Below are 22,502 nucleotides of genomic sequence, written 5' to 3' on the forward strand. Positions count from 1 at the left end.
AACATGTTTCACCAGTAACCCACCTGTCATTCGCCCAACCTGTCACCCCAGTCACGCGCCCTTTCCATTTCCAAGCAACACACTTCGACCGCGCAAATAAAAACTCCTTTATTACTCTACGTTGACAAAGAAAGCAAGCCTCGACGGCTGCAGTTCTTTCAGAAACTTTTACAACGAGCAAAGTACTTTTCCATATATTTATATATGACACTATCAATCACAGTTTTAACAGGCCCTCTCACTTTCTAACTTACTATAGCGCGCTTATAATAAGTAATCGAGTAAAGACTGTAAAACCTCCCTATTTATAGAGACAGAGAATTCTTGGTTGCTGCCCGAAGAAAAGCGAAAACAAAGAGCTGAAAAAATTCTGGTTTACACTCGGTCTCTACATAGATGTGAAGACGGCCGAGTCCCGTATTTTCTAAAATAACATCCTCTCTACATGTAAAGGTTTCACGGCGACCATTCTTAACTATTAGTGAACGCGATAATTCCTGAAGGTTTTCATCTCTGCTCGACAATCTGCCCTGATTTCTTCCCTTAATTAAAGCAACTACATCATGGTTTGTGCCTCTTGAAAAGTTGAGCGTAAATTTTTCAAGTTCCTCGTTGTAATCCGTGTTAATCTTCTCCATCCTTAACCATCCTTGTTTCTTTATGGTTTATTATTATATCTTTGGTGTTTTTCTATCTTGGTAAACTATTATTTTCAGGTTTCGTTCAATTTAAAGATAGTTTTGTATGTGGCCAAAACAACTCAAAATAATGTGACCGAGCTCCTCTAAGAATACAGCTCCGTTTCTTCTTCGTGTGCTTCTGGTCTCCGTCGATTTCTTTATGTTACTAGCAGTCGAGCAAAGAAACGGCCATTATTTTAGAAAATACGGTTCCAAACGCCATCAGCTTCCCCATTTTCTCCAACGATCAACACCGAAACTCTCTTTACAGCCTTTATTGATTTGTTATAATACGTCTTACGAGAATTGAATTTTGGATCAACTCAACTCCGGGGATGATCAAATGCTTCATTCCCCTAACCTATCCGCTTGGATTCGATAAACAACGTTAGGGGAAACTTAGATTTGATCACGGTTGTAATTTCATTTCCCGGTTAGCTTATAATTAAAAAGTAAGCTCCTAATTTTCAATGCTAAGGAAACACTAGTACCTCGGCCAAGTTCGCGGAATTTCTCTGACGAACCTTTGCCGAGAATAATACAAATCATATACACGAGTCAAGACATAATTTCTGAGCCATCTTAAGATGGCGCTACTATTAAATTGTCTTGCAAATAAATATACACAGCGTAAACAAGAACCTTCTTTACGCTGATCTGGTTGAAAATTTGCCGCTATGTCAGTTCGATGTAAATGTTTCAAACATCTTTTTTTTCTCTCTCTCTGGTTTACTTTTACTTATATTTTTCTCCGTTAAGTGAAATTTTATTGATCTACAATCGCTACTACGTCCTTGATCTCTCACGCTAAGAGATTAGGCGGGCAGAAATACTCTTCTTTTTTTAAGTTAAGAATTAGTTTAGAATTTGTACAAGTGTAAAAGATGATGAAATTTCATAATAAACCTATAGACATCAATTTTCTCTCCGCTTTGCGCTGCACCAAGGAAAACCTCACACGCCTTCGATGCACGACTACCAATAGAAGACGAAATTAAAATGGATAAAAAGGCAATTAAGTATTTAGAACATCACAAGCAGCTATTTGACAGCCGTAAAAGACCTCAATCACTAATAACGTCTTCAATTTACCATTCTCTCCCCAGTCCCCAGGTGCTCTGCGGAATCTACCAATGATACTTTGCGTGCCTAAAAACAGGCCATGACAAATGATGGACGGTTGCTGTGCCAATCATATATCGCCTATTTTCTACGTCACGTTCTACGGTACAGGACCAGTAGCCGTAAGGCTTGTTCAAGCTCGACTTCTCTGTTTCTGTGTGTATGTACATGACGGGATATGTGCGTGAGAATGGGTGCTTCATGGCGTGACGGGACCGTTTTCTTCTTTGCTGTATTGCGTGATGTAGCGATGACCGGAGCTCATGATTTTCGCGCCCGCGCGCATCATGACCTGCGCCTGCTGGAATGACTGTTTGATCTCTTTCATCCACTCTTGGAATTCAGTCTCGGTCTGAAATGAACAGGAAAATGAAACAAAAGGTTTTAAGGAAAACGACCACTTTTTTAAGTTTAAAAGACATGTTTCGACAGAACTTCTGTCATCTTCAGTTTGCATTACGAGGCAAGTGGCCCATCAGGTCTGAGTTTATCCCGGTTTCTGTAGAATGAAGTGACTATGGGTATTTCTACTCTCCCCTGGATAGGATGCTAGTCCATTGCAGTGTTACCCTCCAGCATTAAATCCGCCGGTACCCAATTGTACACCTGGGTGGAGAGAAGCACCGTGAGAGTGAAGTGTCTTGCCCAAGAGCACAACACGATGTCCCCAGCTAGGGCTCGAACCCGGACCGCTCGATCCGGAGTCGAGCGTACTAACCATGAGGCCAACGCGCCTCCATGGATACATAATAATTTAGGATATTGAATAACAGACAAAAGCCTGAGAGACAGCGGTAATAATAAAGTTATGAATACAAAACTTAAACCGACAACTTAAATTATTTGACAGCACAGAAATTTAGACGCACTTTATTAACGTAAACAACTGTGCTAAGATATTCTCGTCCCAGCTCACCTCTGCTCTGAGGATGTGGTCCCTGTTATCCCGGATGTTTGTGCTGATTTTGATACATTTAAAACCTTTGACATGTGTCTCCTCAACTCCCGTTATGTTCTCCATGCATAAAAGACTTGGCATTTGCTGAGTAAAGAAATCACAAAATGATCAGCAACATTAAGGTCTTACACATGGGACAGTTCTTTTGTTAACTGTCGCTAGACAGTCACGAGAAGGTGCAGGAGTTTATGGGAAGCCACCACGATCCTCCAACATCCCTTTGGAAGTAAGAGACGGAGAAAGAATCTAGATGTGTCAGCTTCCCTTAGGCGTCGCCCTACATTTGCGGTCGAGTGTGACTTTCTAATTTAGAAGCTTAATATCAACGTGAGTCATTTGCATTTGGAAAGACTCCCCGCATTACCCTTAGTTGCAGGCTCATTCAGTCCAATACCGAGAATGCGGAAATGCTACCTAATGCGGACCTTGGGAACCAGGTCTTTTCACGCGCGCGGGGAATAGAACGAACGGTAAAACCATGCGTCGTAAGAAAGATTTGACAAAGTCTTTGACTGGAACAGTACACCGCAAAGGAGAAGCTTTCAGGGTTCCGAGTACCTACTGTAGTTATCTCTGATACTTTCACCAAAGCTGTCAACAATTTCCACAACTTACCCCAGCTTGTTCTCCTCGCCACTCCAGTCGATTGGGAAAGAGATGGAAGTATTTTCTTGGCCAGTTACTCATCAAAGTGCCGCCCAACTTATAGAGATAACCTTCTAACAGACGGTCTCCATCCTCAGGTACTAAAATGACGAACATGAAGTGAGAATATTGCAAAATGGTAACAGCTACAGCAACATCAAACACTCGATCGTCAGACGAAGAACGATCACGAGAGAGCGAAGAAAATTGAGTCTAAACACTAAATGTTAATTTGTCTCTACGAGATGTGATGGAATAGGCACATATGGTCTCTTAAGGTTACAGTATACCTTCAGATCGGCAATTTTCTTCAAATTTGGATTTTTGGTTCAAACTAATGGTCGAAGAGTAATCTCTAATTTCTGAAAACAAAATTGAAAAAAACCTAATATTGGCGGAGAAATGGATGTTTTACGTTATGGCCGGAAGTAAAAGTTCCCTCTTGATTGACAGCCCTATAACGTGTATGCAATCAACCGAGACTACTTTCGCGGGAATATTACCGATATGGATACCACGAATTGGCTGGCTACTCAGTTAATCAGCATTGTTAATCCAAGCATTTTTCGTGTTAGATGTAATTCTACTAAGTTATAAGTAAACATGGACCACGGAAAACTCCGTTTACCAGTTCGAAAGAGCGAAGAATGAATAAAAATACATCAATGAGTGAAGAAGTGAAAGTTGGCCTCGCGGATGAAGCTACGGACGTATCAAGCGGGCAAAAAGATCGAGTCAAGAGAAGAGAAAGGTTGTGTAAAATTTGGGACTCGACAGCGATAACAGCGATGTTTACAGTGACTCTTTTGTTGAGTTCGTCCAACTCATTGAGATCCATTGCAATATTATCCATGCACATTTGCTCTGCCGCGCTTTCTTTTGTTTGTTCTCGTCGCCCAGCTACTCTAACGTTCGTATCCTTTTTCGTCTTCCCCGTTTTGCCAAACCAGCTTCAAGAAAAACCCAGCTGCAGAAAAATTATCTCTCCGCCTTGAGCGCATTGCGAAACGCAAGGGTTTTTTTTGCAGATTCACGCGTAAATTTCACCGCGAGTTAATGGTAGTAAATTTTCCAAGCGCTGATTGGCTCAGTGATCTGAGAACCCAGTTGAAGGCGTTTGTGGGCGGAGTTTGTTTGCGAAGTAAGATATTTTTCTTAGCGCTGTTTTCTCGGATAAATTTTTTCACTTGAAGCAGACACTTTAAAGAGTTACAACTCAAACGGAATTTGTTTGTTTGCCCTCAAATTTGGACAGTAGCTAGATTAACATATAAAAAACAAAAACATGTCTGCGAATTGTTTATTTCGAAATATTTTTTCTCCGAGAGCGATTTTTGTACGATCACTTCACATTTTTTTAATCCTATTTCGAAAATGTTCTGAAACTTTTTACTACAATTGAATATGGAAAAACGCAGACACGCTTTTTTAGCGCTTTTTGTCCTGAAACCGAGGAAAAAAATAAATTGGCGAAAAACAAAATTCGCTTTGACTTGTGGCTTCCAAAAGGTGATTAGGACGCTTGCATTTGGTGACCGTGAAAAAATTGGCAATTCATTTTATTTCAAAATTTTTGGTATGGTTTGATAGCCAGCTCTATAAGCTTTAATTTGATATAGGGGCTTAGGTATCTACAGCTTAAACCGGACGCGCTACATCGCTTGGACGCGAGACACCCCTGAAGGCATACGGTAACCTTAAGTGAAGGAGTCATTTTGGACGGCTGGACATATCGTAAGCCGGCACTGGGAATTCCAAGGGAGAAGACACTTGCATAAAAGCTATCGTTGAAAGAAGTTTCCCCAAGGGGAATAACATCTTCATTTGATATCTAGCGTCCGTTCCGGGAAATATTTTTACATGTGAAACAACTTAAATTGGAACTAGACATTAGAAACCTGATGGATCTCTAACAAAGGCCAATCACTGACCTGTGACAGAGTTCTGATGTTTCGCTTTCTTTTTGGCTTCTAACTTATCATGTTCTTCATTGACAACCTTGAATACAGTTTCTGCAAGTAAGACACAACGATCAGTAAAGGTGTCAAAGGAAACCGGTCTACTAGAAAATCTTTTCCACCAAAAGGGTGATGAAAGCAATAGACATTTTTTATATGTCCCCTCCCGCCAAGGTCTTTGCTCGTGCTTTTCACATGTGTCCTAAACATTTCGAGTTTTCCATCCACCCTCCCCACAGTCTGTCAAAATACACGAAGAGAAAAATACTTGACAGTTTGATCTTTATAGTTAGCTTTTGTATTAAACTATATTGTGTAGTCAACCTCTTTGTCATCCGTTTGTACATCAACCTCTCGCTTCTCACAAGTGGTATTAAAAGTCACTGGCTTCGGAAATGGCTGGAAGAGCGAGATTTCCGACGTTACATCTGGCGACAGCTGGGTTGTATTAAGATCTACCTGTACACTGACATTCCCTTACCAGCGATTTCTTGTTGCCATCTTTCTGACACCGTCAAGTTGAAGTCTTTATAAATCTCCTGATCAGTTTCCGTCATCTAAGAAGCAACACTTTGTTTAAGTTTAACAATAAGAGTTTGCGAAGGCAGTTGCTACAACACGCTCGGCCTTAAAGGGCCCTAGTTAGCCACACCTTTGCTTTTGTTTACATGCGAGAGTTTGGCCTTTTCATTTTATTCGGAACATGTCGAAACGAAGGAAATTACTGTGAAACTACTCAAGATAATTAACATACTTTCTGGAACACAACTTACAGTAAAGCAATAAGATTTCGCTTAACTATGCAATATCAATAATTTCGGTGGTATCGAAAATGGCGTGGACTTACTAGGGTCTTTTAAAATATGTTTACACTTCATCACTGCCCGCAGCCAAACCAAGCATACGTGGGTTAACTTGTCCAACTTTCCGAGTCTTACCTTGATTCCTTTGACATCATCCTCATCGAATGAGCCGATATCAAACGCGTCAGCGGCATTCACCTCGCCTCTGGGAGGAACAAGCGGGGGCGGATACTGTATAACAATAAAAAGAAGACCAACTGTTCAGTCTCTTCCAGATTCATACTACAAAATATGGCAGATTAAATAGTCTTATTTATCAGAGCCCAGCCTGTACAAAGCATGATAAACGCTTTTTACCAGATAAACCGCTATCTAGTAGAGAAGTTGGCTTTGTTACCAATCACCCAACAGGGCTAGCGCTGGCATAGCTAGACTACTATTCAATACTCTACTTGTCCTGTGAGAGTAACACCATAGACGAAACAAGACGAAGAACGGGAGGGCTTATATCCGGAGTGAGGAATGGCTGTACTTTAGCAACACGGCTCCTCACCTTTAAGAGTTCGACTAGCTTCCAATCTAAATTTGCAAAATACGGATGTTGCCTCACTTCAACTGCTCTATAAGGGAAAGAGAAAGCCTTCAGTAGTTCGTTATAAGTACAGCGATTTTCCTGCTAAAAAAGTTCCAAGAACAAAGGCTACTGGTACTTATTCCGCTGCTCGGACAAGCAGCTAACGCTCGAAACTTCAGCCTCATAAACATGCTACGGTGGTTAATCTACCGGCGTTCCACTTGCACACAGCCCAACAGTTTCTTCAGAAATTAATAACTACAGATAGACTGCGTGACAAACAAGAAGATTCTAGGTAAAGCACTAGTTCCTTTTTATGTCCGTACTAGCGATTCTACGTGAAACTCTAAGCCATGCAAAACAAAGCGTTGGAAGAAAGAGCAACGCTTTAGCCTTCGAAAGTTTTTGAATGGGTCCGTCGTCGTGCCAGTCGTTGCCAGGTAACACAAAGCAATATGACGAGAGGCTGACGACACAGCTTTCCGCCTGCTCTCGTATCCTTGTGTAAATTTTGTATTGGTTCATAACGATCGGAAACACTTCGGATACACTGACGAAATGGACCGACGTTCCCTCGCCTAAATTCGTACAAAGTCAAAATAACAAAAGAGCCAGGTTACCCTGAGCCTCTGCAACCGAGCCTGCTGGGGACGTCCCTATTGAGGAGACCCGCGAGAAGCGATTTCATGTCCTCAGTGAACGACTCCGGGTACTCTACATCCTAGAAGAGTAATGAACAGGATAAGGAAACTTCAAAAACCCAAATAGTTTGTTATGCCTCTTCAGGACTAATGTGCACACAAAAGTATACTTCCTTCGCTTTTTACAAAGATAAGAAAACTAAATCTTTAGACTAAACTAGAAATAAAATATGTAAGCATGTATGCATAAAGGTTATGAATGTATGTTTGCATGTGATCGAGTACAAGAACCACGATTTAAACCTATCGTACTGCGCATGCTCTTGATCATCACCTGTGTCACGCTAAATTCGTTTCCAGAGCCTCTCTTCGTCTGATCTGCGTCAGGGAGGAGCTCGAGCTCTGGGAACGAGACTCATTTGAAACTAGACACTCTTATTCCAATACTTTGATCTGATCCCCTCTAGACCTTCTACCATTATAAACATGTGATCTACTTGCATATGCTTTAAAGATGATGAGAAATGACCCCAACGGAGATTATTATCGTCCAGAAACGGAGCTAAAATAAATGCAACAAAGAGTTTGCACCATGACGCAGTTATTCGTTTCGTGAAATAAACCGAGATAAAAGTAATGGAAAGTGCATGGACACGTGTTTTTCTTATCATACTTACGTAAGTTAGCGTTAGTCTATCAATCTCGTGTTTGTCTTTAGTTTTGTGTTGTCTGAAGGGACTGTGCCTATAAAAACGACAAGTAACAAGCACTTAATAATCCTTTTAAGTCCAAATTAACTACGGAACATACTTCAGGAAAAGATAGGATACTTTTAGTTCAGTACCGTTTACGTTGGTTAGCGTAACAGGACCTAACAGGAGAGATGTTTGCCTTTCTTTGGGTCGTATTAAAGTTCTCTGTGAAGAACAAATAAACTGAAAGAGAAAGATACTAGCTCTCGTGGCAAGCCCATCCTCGCGGTGAAAGTTCGAATCCTCCTCTAAATTACCCTTAGAATTCCATTCCTTCTTTCCAGCGACAAGGCTGGTTTATAATTGCCCAGTGTGCTGTGTCGAATAACCTACATAGCTGGCGGTCGCCAACTTTGTGACACATTTATATACAGTATATGGCGGACCGCTGACAGTCTATGCCACCAGGAACGAGCGGGAAAAGTCTCAGAGATCGAGCCAAAATAACAAACATTCGGGTTTCTTCTTCTCCTTGCTGGGATGGCTGTATTCAGACTAAATTTATTGATGTACCTACCCCACAAGCAATTTAAACAGCATGCAGCCGAGAGAAAACCAGTCAGCACAAGAATCGTATGCTTCGCCTTTCTTCAGAACTTCCGGAGCCATGTAGCCATGGGTTCCACTAAAGAAATACAACACGACAGAAAGGAATCAGCTGACACTACTCATCTGAATTATCTTATATTACAACCTTCACCACGGTTTATATTGAAGCAAGTAAGGGGGTAGAATATTTCCTAAATATAAGTGATTTACATTTCAAGCCATAACCATAATTCGTTTGTTATTTGAACCAAAACAATGTTACATCACTCGATGATGTTTCCTACTTTTCACAAAAAATAAAAGTGCAAATTCAAATCTGGAGTTTATTACAAGAATGTAATATTACGGTACCTCTTTAATACAAGGGCCCAGAACGCTTAAAGACGTAGCCATTTGTACTCTTTTGTAATTTTTATTTACCTTGTCAAAGTTTAAGTTTTCCTTTTGTCCTCGCACCCCCCTTCGATTATGTTACGAACTCCAACACTCTTGCCTCCCACAAATCCTCTCTTATTTCCCCTGGTTTACAAACCCTCTACCCCACCCATCACCCCACCCCTCACCCCAAACCCCTCTACAACCCACACACTTATCACTTCAACCCTAGGCCTGCATACAGAATTCCACCTCTTTGACTAAAGATACAAAAAGAGGTAAGCTTATTTAGAAATTATCTTCATGAAACGGCACTTACACGCTGGCATGTGGCTTTTTCTTTGAGAAGTCACAAGCAAGTCCAAGATCTGATATTCTAACGTGACCATGTTCATCTAGCAGGATATTGGCGGGCTGTGAAAAAAAAATGCACGAAAATCAATTCATCATCAAACGGGAAGATGATTAATAATGTAGGTTTCCATAATTTTACCTTATTTGTTTAAAAATACTTCAAGTTGACTGGCAGCCACGTAATGACATTTTCCCGCCAATTTTGAACGAACAATACCAAATAAGGTCAGTTCAAGGGGTCACGTGAGACCTTTTTCCCGCCAAGCATTTGCTCCAGCGAGAAGCAAAGGTGGAGAACGCCTCTGGGAAGCACTGCGCACAAGCGAGAAAATCCTTGACGGAAACTGCATTCAAGTGCTAAAATTGGCGGCAAACATGGAGGAATAAGAATCAAGGCAACACTACACGTAAGTTACGTTTCATAATTTATGTTTACGATACAGTTTGTTTTGAAAATAATCAATATTTAACGTGATGGAGACGCCTGCAATTTTAATGAACAGAAATCCTAAAAATTTGAACAATCGCCTTCCAAAGGACCCAAGAGATATCAAACTACAATTAAGACGAGGTGACAACCTATACTCAGCGACTTTTCCAATCTTTTCATTCAAAATTTATCAACAGACTTCTGAAATTCCGAAAATCCGCCATTAGCATTCGACATTCGCCCGTACATGTCAGAACATGCTTGAGACACTGTTGCTAATGATGCCTTTGCTTTATCTCGTGTTCAACAAAACGCTTGAAAAACTTCTTCGTCAATAACTTTATCAATATCAACTTTTTAAAGTTAGTATGTCTTATGCCTGACCTTGAGATCTCTATAGCAAATTCTTCTATCGTGCATGTGTTCCAGTCCCAAAATTATTTCTGATGCATAGAACCGTACCTGGTAATACAAAATAGAAGAGAAGATAGTTCGGTGAGTTAAAAAGTCTTAAATTTCAAAACATGCAATAGGTGCTACAAAAAAAGTCCAGAGAGAAAAACATAAAAATCCAATTTCCAAGGCACAACTGCCTTTTCAAATTTGGAATTTCAATTAAGCTGATATTGTGTAGTTGCAGAAAATATCCATACTTCCCCCACAGAAGGGATTTTTTCTAACACCTCCCCACCCCTCTGGAAATTCCAGTTAAGCTTCACACATTTCTTTAAATTTTTTGGTCTCATAGAACCCCCCACCCCCAGGAAATTGCAATCCTTTCTGTGGGGGGAGTATGGATATTTTCTGGAACCGCACATTTTAAACAAAGACTTCATAGAACTTACATCATCTTCACTGAAGACACCATGTTGTGACAAATGGTAATGTAAATCACCACCTGAAAATTTAGTTCATATTTGGTTCAAACATTCTCCTTGTTATAAAGTTTCACACACAGTATACAAACATTTTGAGTAAGGTTGTCCTACAAAAGTGTAAAAGGCCATATGACAATACCGAAAGGTACTATGGGTAGCAATGGATCAAACCCCATTGTGTTTAGTAGAAAAGAAGGTAGCCTGCATAGCAAGCTTTCCCGTACAAAGAGCTTTTCTGCATTCTGACCACTCATAAATTGGAGCAAGAGGAAAAATTAGACAAAGCAGGGGGTGGTGGGGTGAGAGATGGAACGCTTGCCCACAAAACCCTGGATTTTGAATAACCTCTTCTCCCATGAACGAGGCTTCTGATTGGTGTGGCGTGGTCATCTTGATTGACAAGTGTATCAAGTTCGCTTGCGTGACCAAGAATATCTCAAGTGTGACTTACACAATGTCATAAAGGAAGGTTTGTTAAATTGTGCTAGCCTCAGTGAAGATTTATTAGACTTGACGTGGATGGTACATATTCAGTTTTACTCAGAAGACACCATCTTTTAGAGGGTAAATACTTGGTGGCTCTATTATCCAGTGGATTCAGCAAAACAAGCAAACAAGCAAAACGACTGCAATTCAAACAACCACTACCCATAGCACCATTCAGCATTTAATGTATGCACTTTTATAGGACCTTCGCTGAAATGGCTGTATTATACAGAGAAAGCAGAAAATGTAAGATAAACATTAGGAAGAGGGCTATTGTAGAGAGAAGAAATACATCTTTGAAGTCCAAAGTGTACTTGTAAAGTGCACATAGACATTCATAACATCTCTCAATTTGGAACATTATGCACAACATGCAGGACAGACCCACACAATGCTTAAATGCACAGAGCTTAAAAAATGCTAACAGAAAGATGGCCAACTCTCTAACTTCAGTTACATGTAAATACTTTTAACAACATACATGCCCAAATACATACAAGATTGTAACATACATTTATTAAACTCTCAAATACAGTACTGACTATACAATGTAGAGCTTTTTCTACTTGATTTGGTTAAACTTTGGAACACTACAAATGACCCCTCTACAAAGATTGTAAATTCCCTCTAGATCATAAATATTGAGCCCTCCTAATAAACATGTGTTTCTTAAGGATACAAAGTATCAAACTTTTTAAGACTGAATTAAACAGAGGTTGTATAACTGGTTCCTCTTTTAATTGACAAGGTCATGTACATGAACAACAGTTGCCTGAGGGGCAATTAGGAACATGATTCCAGCAACATGCTAATAACCTACCATTCATTAAGTCCAACACAAAACAAAGCTTGTCTGGAGTTTGAAAGGCATATGTCATGCACACAATGAAAGGATTATTCACCTGTAAAAAAGTACAAAAAAAATGTATATATGTCAGGATTTATGAAAACAATGATAACAAAATTGTACCCTGCCAAAAGTAGACAATATAAAAATTAAAAGGAATGTCAGTCTCTTTTTTCCTCCACTCTCTTATCTTTCTTTTCTTGCTCTTCTCTCTCTATTTTTCTTTCTTTCTTTTTTTTTTTCCATTGCTTAGAGTGATTTCAAGTCCTTTTGGCATTGTGAAATCAAAGTGCATATGGCTATTTTGGTGCAAAGTCTTGACACGGTTTTCATAAATCCAGTCATATATAATTGTTAGCCATGCATGTAACATTTCACAGTGATGTCATACACTTTTGAGAGTTTTAACCTTTCACTCTTTTACTCATAGAATACTTAAATTCACAAATATATATTATGAAAAAAACTGTTTTGACTATGACAGAGCAATATAAAACAAACTCAATTTGTCAAGTTCATTTAAGTATCCATGTATCACACCATAATAATTAAAAGTAAAGAAGTTTTGTAAATAGAACAACTTAATTACTTAATCTATTTTCAGAGTACATCCAGTCTGGTACATTACTAATTTTACGGTACATGTTGTCCTACTGTACTTACCATGGACAGCATAATCCTCTCATTTAAGGCCAAGGTTTCTCCCTGTTTCAGCTTGATCCTTTTCTTGTCCAGGCATTTCATGGCATACCTACATTATGACAGAACAAACTTAATTGATGACTTGCTACAGGTCACGGTCGAAACATGATTATCTGGAATCACAAGAACCTCTGAAAAGAGAGTAGATAATTAACAGTGCAAATTGAAAATGCAATTAATTATGAGGGAACAACAATTAAGACCCACAGCAAAAAATCTGGACAATCACGAAGCTAGAAATTACACCCCAAAAATCAAGGCTTGACTATGCGGTACTACCATTCCTTGCCTCATGCAAACAGCATGTTCATTATGATTTTTTTCCGTGCCAAATTTGGCTTACATCCATCCAAAATGTTATCTCATATTAACTACATTTGCATGTGCACACAACATTTATTAACAAAATGTATTCTTACATTTTTCCTGTGTCAGCTTTTCTGCAACCATAAACTTCTCCAAACCCACCACGGCCAATAATTCTATGTACACTAAAGTCATTCATGGTTAGCTGTAGAGAAAACAAATATAAACACTGAAAACTGCAATTCCCAATTTTTTTTAAACTGGTTTCAATGACCCAAAATATCACTGACATTTTGAAAATTAGTCGTATGTTTTTTTGTACATGTACATGTAAACTAAAGTGTTAATGTATCTTGAGAAGCAGTTTTGTTAACTACATGTACATGTATGTTGTACGTTTCTTGATGTATTGTAAAATGTCACATCTCAGTACATTGCAGAAATCACAGACTTTTCTATCCAAAACTCAACTCCCAATTTCTTGTGACTTATTTTATTTGCCTGATGCTAAAATTAGATACACTTCTGCACTCAATCTGTAGTTTTCAAAGCATGCTAATACATGATAGTGTTCATGGTAAAAAAACAACGGACTCCTTTTGCATGCTAACAACTGAAAAGTTGTGACAATAGTCAATAGTCAATAGTTCTTTTAAGTCCTACTTGTTCTTAATTTACTGTAGGTTGATATTATCAGTATAAATTAGGCCCCATATGTTCAAAGAATGCATAACACTATGCACCCTAAATAAATCATTATCCAACAGAAAGCATTGTTTTAACCTCACTTATTCACTTGACAACAATTTAGCCTCTGGATAGCACACTTTGAACAACTGGCAAACTTTGAGCAACTGGGCCCAGTTCTAAACATCTTGACATTCCTTTTACGCATTAAATTTTTTGCCTTTAAGGCACTGCCACCCTCTAATTAACCACATTTTCAGTCAACTTACGTTAATATTAAGTTCCACATTTTTCCACTGACAAAATCTGACATATCTGTCACTGTCAAAAAAGGATGCAGTTCTCATTAATGAAATGAAAATCAAAATATATTAAATAAAATTAATCAATCAAATTCAATGACACACATTTGTAAACATGAGGGCCCATGTGAGGTATCTCAGCGAGAAGTTCAGCAAAACTTACCTTTTCAGAAACTTTTGGAAGATTGATCCTCTTAGACTGTTCCTAATTTCCAACATGTATGGCTACGGTAACAAATTATAAATTTGTCATGCAGTATCAATTAACATTAATAATGTCTAAGATGAACTTCATCGTTGTAACCTTATTCTATGGTACAGCTACATGTGTGATATGGTGGAAGGCATAAACAAAGTATTTCTACAGACACTGTACATGTATAAAATAGAACAAGAATTATTCACAAAATAATAAATTTTCCTAAACTTATTACAACACCATCAGATAAACAGGGGGAATGCTATGCTGCCCTAAAGAACCTAGATAACATATCTTGGAAAAATCTAAACCTTGTTAAACTAGCCATTAATATTGAAATGTAACTTACATCCAATAAAAGAAACATCAAATCAATCAATCAATGATAAAGCATAGGCTTAATACAAGATATAACAATATATTTCTTTGAACTTCTGCTTCTCTACAAAGGTCTGTCGCATGCACACTTACTATAGATGCATTTGTAGCAGATGGGAACTGACCAAAAAGCAGCTAATCAAATGACTCCACTTAAACAACAATTACACTGTATGAGGCAATCAACATGCACTTACCTCAAACAGTGTAGATGGAAGTTCGTTCTTTGTTATTGAACTCTGTACTTGAATCAGAGCACTCTGGGAGAAAGACTGATAATAGAAAGAATAATTAATTTGCCAAACTAATGCACAGTAGTATTTTGATCAGACAAGTAAAGATACATAAAAGACAGCCAAATGAACATAAGATAAAGTGAATAAACAAACTCTTGTACTTTCAAGCAAGAACAGGAAGATACTTTTAATATTTCAAGCTAAGGGGGACTGCAGAATAAAAAGATTCAAGGCTTATTTGTACAGTGTTAGTCTTGATCTGAAGTAAATCATTCACAAAATACAGGCACAAAAGTGATAAAGCACAGGTTGAAAAAACACATAAAGCTGGTATTTGTGAGTATTTTAATTCAGATCAAGACTAAACCTGTACAAATGTGTCTTTACTCTTTTTATTCAGTGGTCTTGGTTAACTCAAAAATTGGATCATTGGTTTTGAGAGCAATAGATATCTACCTGTTGCCTCCTCCAGTGAACACCCTAAGATTTAATGTTAAATTTCCTAGTAATAAATTGTTACAGAATGGTTTTATGTGTATGATTTGATTGGGGGGAAAAAAATAATGTTTCATCAGGGAATAGAATATGGAAAGCTGTGTCGTTGTTTGGCATATATTCTAGTTATGAAGAACATTAAAATACCTGAAAACTGTTTAATAGGCAATCATTTACATACATGTATGCTTATGCTTGAACTTACTACATGTAGACTAAGACCATATTTGAATTTGCAAGATGGAGAGGCAACTTGGTGGACTGGGTCAAAAACCCTGGACTCTGACCACCACCATTATTTGTAATAGTTTATTCAACAATATTGGCCATTGCATAGATACTTACATGTGAGCAAGCTAGGAGTTCAATCATGATGTATTTGTCAAAGATCTCTCGTGCCATTTTTAGCCTGTCCTCCTGGAACTGGAGTTTTTCATACTCTCGGATCTGCATTGAGTAGTTTTAAGACATATGAATGTTTAACCCTTCAATATTAACTTGGATAGCAACACAAATAAGACCCAAAAAGTGAAATAAAAAAAAACAAAATAAACAATACATTTAGTTAACAAAGTACATACTGAAAGCAGAACGGCAATATTTCTAATTTCTTAACTTGAGGTAGAAGTGAGAACATTACTTTCAACTACTGAACTGACTTTTTTCACAACCCCAGCTCAAGTTGATTTGAAGGCTTCATCAATTTGTTGGTCTAAATTTCAATTACAATAGCATATTTACATGTAGGGGTGGCAATCAGTGGTACAAGAAAATTCAAGACTTTCTAGCCTTGCTAAAGAAAGGAAGACTCGCAGGTGGCATTTAACACTTTCAGACAATATCCCTAAAATTTGACTAAAATTCTTTCAATGATTGATTAATGAGAGGAGCTACATGTATATATAGCTGAGATTAGGACATAAATGTAGACAGTGATTTTCAAATTAAATTAAGTCTGCAAATTATTTCCTCAGAACTGGTATGTTTCACACTATGTTTACAGTCCAGATACTGGGAGTGAGAAAGTTGAGGGAGTTGATGCAATAAGAAATCAGACTGTGAGATCCACAGCAAAGGCATGAGACTATGTTTATTAGCTGCCAAAAGAGCTGGTTATGCTGTATGATAGTTCTCCAATGATCAACATTTTCACCATATGACTCATACTACATACATGTATTGCAATATACATGCCATGTGTTATTATATGATACAGCAATGAAACATGCATGCATTGTGCAGTTCCAGAAAATATCCATCCTCCACACCCCTCATCCCCACTCCCCATCCCCCCACACACACACATGCACACATACAAAGAAAGGATTGAATTTCCTGGGGGGTAGGGTGTTCTGTTAGACCAAAATATTTAAAGAAATTTATGAAGCTTAATTCAATTCAAATTTCCAGAGAGGTGGGGGGGCTACACATTGTAATCAAAAAGACTTTCTAAACTTCAGATGTAAGGAACTACAGCACAACTCAGATTTCTAGACTGTGATTTCCTACCTATTCATTTGACTTAGGAGGCCATCCCCCCCCCCCCCCCCAGAAAAAAAGAAAACAATAATCTCAGAAAAACTACAAATCATTGCAAGGCACGTCATGCACTCATGGCAACTGAATACACATAGAAAGTACACATAAAATTATGTGCATGCAAACTTTATTAAAGCACAGTTAAGTCCTGTAAAAGTTACAATATCAATAATTGCATGATGGGAAGAAAATACATGCAAACAGCTATCAATGGGCTTTTCGTTTTTTATCTGCACATACATATTTTGAACAAGCTTTTAGCTTACTAGACGATACGTCGGTAAATAAATGATTGATTGACTGGGTTGCATAGTGAATTGTTGCTGCACCAAAAATTCATGGATTGCATCCAGCTGTTCCAAAATACATAGATTTGAGCTTATCTGATCCAATTGATCCAACAAAAGAAAAATATTCAAGTTGCCTCAGTCTTAGCTTAATCCAACTTCTCAGTGTCCAGCGTTCAACTTCAGGATTTTGCCTTTCTCCCAATCAACATGGGCAGCAACGCTAGTGATAATAGGATGTGCCACAAACTTGCACAATTCTATCACTTTCCTCAGTTGTTGTTCAGGCAAAGTCTTGTTCCACCAGATCTTACTTATCCAAAATCTCATTAGCCTTGCTTTTGTATACATGCACTTGGCCAACCTCTAATTGGATGCTTGATAGCAGCTATCATTTTTATCAAGTTTTCTTGACTGTGATTGGCTGGTACCTTGCCATTCAGGCAATAAATAATGCAAAATTTATGCACACAATGTAAGTAGTATTCTTTTGACAAAACATAAGAGTTGAACTTTACCAGCAACATTGATATGGAAAACAAAATTAAATCCATGTGCTGGATCAAAACCATATAATGAAACACAAACCATACAGCAGAATTTACAACAAGGAAAAGAGACAGACTAGCAAATAAAAATTAAATTTAAATTATGTAGTACTGTAAATTATATCAGATCAAGAACAACGAAAGCAGCTAAATTCATGTATTGAGCTTCAGAGGCAGAATGCCTGATCACATTGACAAAAGAAGCAATCTCTGTATAGCAGTCAGCTCTAGGACAAATTGCATAAAATGTACGTACATACATACATGTACAAAGCTTGATAGTAGCTTCTTCATAGTAGCTTCTCGGTCAAAACAGACCTTTTAGCTTGGGTGGTTTGTTGCACCATTTCAGACCAAGTGACGATACTCTTGGGAATTCAAGAGAAGTTTTCAAATAGTTGTATGAATGAATAATTTTTAGATGGATGAAGGAACAATTCTCTAGAAAATATCACATGGTCTGTAATGGGAAAACAAACCACCCAAGCTAAAAAGTCTAAAAAGGTCTATTGCATCAAGAATCAATATGACTTTCACAAGTAGGGGAAATGTATGCTGCAGTGTGACAACAGCATGCTAAATATACATGTGATATTTAACATCCTGTCAGTGTTCTTAATTGAACACATACACTGTAAGAGGGTAACACTTTTGAGACATATCACATCATGTCACATGTCACTTCATGTGTCACAGCTGTGCAGTAAGTGCCATAACACAAAGTAAAGAAAGTTGAACAGCCACATGCAACTTGGTGAAAATGCTGCTGAAATCTCTACCTGTTAACCTTACTCAATTTAAAAGGTTTCAATACATTATCTTGCACAAGAACCAAGCTAAACTAAGCCTTGTCAGCAAAGCATCAAAAATTTAAAGCGTCAAAAATTAATGCTACAAAACAGAAACCTAGCTAACTGCCACAGTCGAGCATCTCTGTTCAACTTGAAAATCTTCCTCATAATGCAACATATTTACAAACACTGATGACATAGAACAGGTCTAAAGAGTGGAGGAAATGTAACTGTACATGTCTTGAACCATACATGTACTTGCATTAAAGTTCTAAGTGACTCACCTTTATATTGAACCATTATTGTAATAATTAATGAAAAATTTAAATTGGAACAGTTGGAAACTAGAACTCGATTAATCAACTGGCAAGTTGTGCAGATGTCACTTTTCATGCAAAATGAATAACATGATGAAAAAGCGATTGCTAAAACAGCTTTTGTGTTGCTGTGTTTTCTGTGAAATCACCTAACCCTAAATCACAAGCAGCACCTCCAAATTCAATTATTAGCCTGTAGCTCTAAAACACAGATAATACGTGTACATTATTTTTCCTCAGTACATGATCAAGCCTCAGCTCTTTTTAAAGCGATATAATATAGCTCTTCTACATAATTACAGAACCTAAGTAGTGAAAACTGCATACTTAAATAGCCATCATGATTTATTTTAGAGTCATTATGACTATTCCTCAAATAACAATCCAAAGTACCCAATTGTGTACAATTGGTTAGGGCTACACATAGATAAGTAACCAACCCTGGAAATTTATAAGGGACATGCAAAAATGTTCCTTTGAATCAAATGGCATATGGCTAAAGGAATCATAATGTTAAATCAAAAAGTTTATTTGGTCATCTGAATTTGAAAGAAAAGTTTGGCTCAAATATCAATAATTATTTTAAAGAGGACTAAAATGAAAAAGCTTTAAAGCAATTCCATCAATCCTTAAATAAACATTACAGTTACAATATTAATATGACAAGGAGTTTAATATAAGAGCATATGCAAATGAGTTTTCCACACATGAATGAATTATTTCTAAAGCAAAATTTGACTTAATTGTAACAACTTCAGTTTCAATGAATATATTTCTATTATTTAAGTTGGATGGGTCTACCCAAAAGTTAATGTGCTAATCAGCTTTACATAACAACAAGACTTTTCATCCACCTTTGAGACCAAAACATATTGATTGAAATAAAAAGAATTCAATTTTATTCTCTGTGCCAGAGGAAATATTAAAAAAACAAGTAAACAAAACCATTTCAAAATTAAGCAACAAGTAACAAGTTATGTAGGCTGCAAATTACCAAGCTACATACATATTTTCATAATAATTTCACATACTAATTCTGTTTTCCTGCTACACTTAGAACACTGAATTTATAAACATTAAAAACATAACATTATGATCTAGGAAAGCATTCTTATGCATCATAACATCATTTTGGCTGGAAACAATTCATCCACACAGGGTAGATTTTCAACTTATTTTTTCAAACAAAGAGACAAAATTTCTTGCCATTTAAATGGAAGACAACTTATTCTAATTCAAGAGCTGTATTTTCCATATAAAAGTTCATTAATAATTCACTAACCATGACTTGACTTTGACGGCCATATATTATGGCGGATGCACTTACAACCAGAATCATAGAATAACCAGGGCTTGCGATTATCTTGTTCTAAGCCAGGGTCGTAAACAAAGTCGGTGCAACTACATCACAGTACAATTTTATGTCGCTATTCCGCAAAGGCTACTTTGTATATTAAATCATGCAATGGCCGGCTCCTCAGGGAATCGCATAAAAACAAAAATTTCCAAGACTTTTTCCCCTTCTGTTTATGTTTTAACATAAGTTAGTTACTGCGATAGAAAAAGGCCACATATTCCGCACGCCACCTGACAAAGAAATGAAACAACTAGTCTCTTTTGAGCGAACGAAAAATAACATAGTTGATAGTCGATTTTTTTTCCTACACCATTGTGTTTACTTGTACAAATCCTACAATGTAAAACGAACGAACGTGCCAATTTTGGCGCTTCGAACGCTACATTACTCTCAAAACGCGCGATCCTATTCGGAACGCCAATGGAAGACAGACTAAACGATTGTAACGGTGAATTTTTCAGGGGATGTTACCGCGAATCGTGTTTCAATATGCAACAATTGAGCCACCGGGCTCGGTGTCGATTTCACCAATGTTTATTCAAAAACAACGCAACCTTTAAGCAAGTGTAAATTCGACTCGATGTTAGTAGAATTCTTAGAACTACGCGCACGCGAAGTGTACAACATCACCTAAATTATATACCACAAAATCGAGCCATCTAGTATCTACTTAATGTTTATCGCATTCCCGCGTTAATTCTGTCGGTCATTTTCTCGCGACATGACAACAACCGGTCACAACTGCGGCAACAAAACAAATGTTTCGACGGTGTAAAGGGAAAAGCGTTATGGTTCGTGTATGGGTCACAAAAATTAAAGTACCCACTCTCAGGGTAATTCGTGCGTTTGCATTATTTATTGTAGGATCAAGTCTAAGGAAATAAAGCACCACAATTTTAGAAGGCAGGAAGTGGATTTGTGTAGTTTGTAGCCCGCGTCTTACGTCCCCGCTCACAATTCCACGCCAATCTACACTTCCTTTCAACGCTAAGTGAACACAAGCGTTTCAAAAACCACAAATACTGCACATTTTCTAGTGTAAGATGAAGCTCAATTTCTTGGCCCAGAGATAGTAGTCGCGTAGTAATGGTCGAAAATTCGACCCTAATTTACAGGTCGCTCGTATAAAGCTGTACAACACTCGCGAATTGCAGAGTCGTTGCCGCTAATTTGAACGCAGCCCAGCCAAGATATATTTATATTTCAGGAGAAATTCTTGGACGAATTTATCTGGATCTTGCCATTTTAATAAGCTTGCAAGCTCGGCCAGCATCCGCCCACTCAAGAAAATATTCTACTCGACTCGCGGCAGCCTAGCAGCTTCCTGTACAGAGTCAGGGAAAATATATAGGTAAATAAATAAATTAATGTAAGGAATAAAAGCTCGCTCACTCACATCTTCGTAAAACGCCAGCTGAGGAACGGGTTCGTCGCATGATGTTTCGCAAAATTCTTTGAAAACCAGGTATCCTTGAGAAAAAATAATGAAACAAACGTAAAATACATCAGAGAAAACCAAAATATTCTGAATGAATCATGTTCTGTTCGGTTACAGAGTATTCTGCTCCCTCAAGCTAGGAGTAGAGCGCAGGAAAACACACGGCAGCTGAACGATGCATTACATTTTAGAAACAAATCGCTTACCTATCCTTTGGTCGAATATTTTGTCGAATTGTACCTCTCCTCTCTCGCTTAAATACTTGTGCATTACATGATAAACACTGGAAATATAAAAGCAACAAGGCTCTCGATGGAACAAAGCTAAATCCTCAGGTTAACAAACTCAATCCAGGAGATATAAATTAAAAGCGATCGTAATAATCTACGTACGATGGATCAGGTAAGATAATTTTCTTGCTTGCACGAGCCGCTGGCGTGGATTTCGATTTTTCCATCGCCATTAGGTAGGAAACATCAGCCAAAACCGCCTCTAAGTCCGCCATCTTGGCAGGGCAGCTTGGTTTATCTTGCAAATTTCGTCTCGGCGATGAACATTTGCGAACCCTTCATTACAATTTACTCGCTTCTCATTGGTCAGAAATAATGTCCCACGTGACCATCTATGATGGCGGCCTATTTGATGGCTGCACGGGCAAAAGTCAATTACGGCTTCCTTTTCGTGTCTTTCTATCCTGACGTTATCTTTGCTGTGTTTTAATCTACTCGAATTCAGTATTTGGAACAATTGAAGTTTTTAGCAAAAAGGTCAACCGAGACCTCGGCGGCTATAGAAATTTCACATTTCTTTTGTACCGACCGTCCTGACAGACAAACGTTGACAACGTAAACGTAGACACGAACGAGTG

The 22,502-nt window shown here is 38.0% G+C and overlaps 1 protein-coding gene across 1 annotated transcript; it reads right to left on the reverse strand.

Annotated features, from left to right (window-relative positions):
* Nucleotides 1-87: 87 nt before the first annotated feature.
* On the reverse strand, nt 88-22,198 carry LOC145464565 (G protein-coupled receptor kinase 3-like). The gene is made up of 23 exons (XM_081448500.1): nt 22,027-22,198; nt 21,841-21,917; nt 21,593-21,666; nt 15,703-15,804; nt 14,824-14,898; nt 14,213-14,274; nt 14,017-14,068; nt 13,174-13,265; nt 12,716-12,803; nt 12,026-12,107; nt 10,687-10,739; nt 10,226-10,303; nt 9,377-9,471; nt 8,651-8,758; nt 8,059-8,125; nt 7,361-7,461; nt 6,720-6,786; nt 6,302-6,397; nt 5,845-5,920; nt 5,337-5,417; nt 3,376-3,506; nt 2,719-2,844; nt 88-2,154 (listed from the first exon to the last, which is right to left on the reverse strand). Exons 1-23 carry the CDS (start codon nt 22,137-22,139, stop codon nt 2,002-2,004), a joined length of 2,049 nt encoding a protein of 682 aa, XP_081304626.1. The 5' UTR covers nt 22,140-22,198; the 3' UTR covers nt 88-2,001.
* Nucleotides 22,199-22,502: the final 304 nt, after the last annotated feature.

The sequence above is a fragment of the Orbicella franksi genome, chromosome 12, assembly GCF_964199315.1.
Source record: "Orbicella franksi chromosome 12, jaOrbFran1.1, whole genome shotgun sequence".
NCBI classification, from domain to species: Eukaryota; Metazoa; Cnidaria; class Anthozoa; order Scleractinia; family Merulinidae; genus Orbicella; species Orbicella franksi.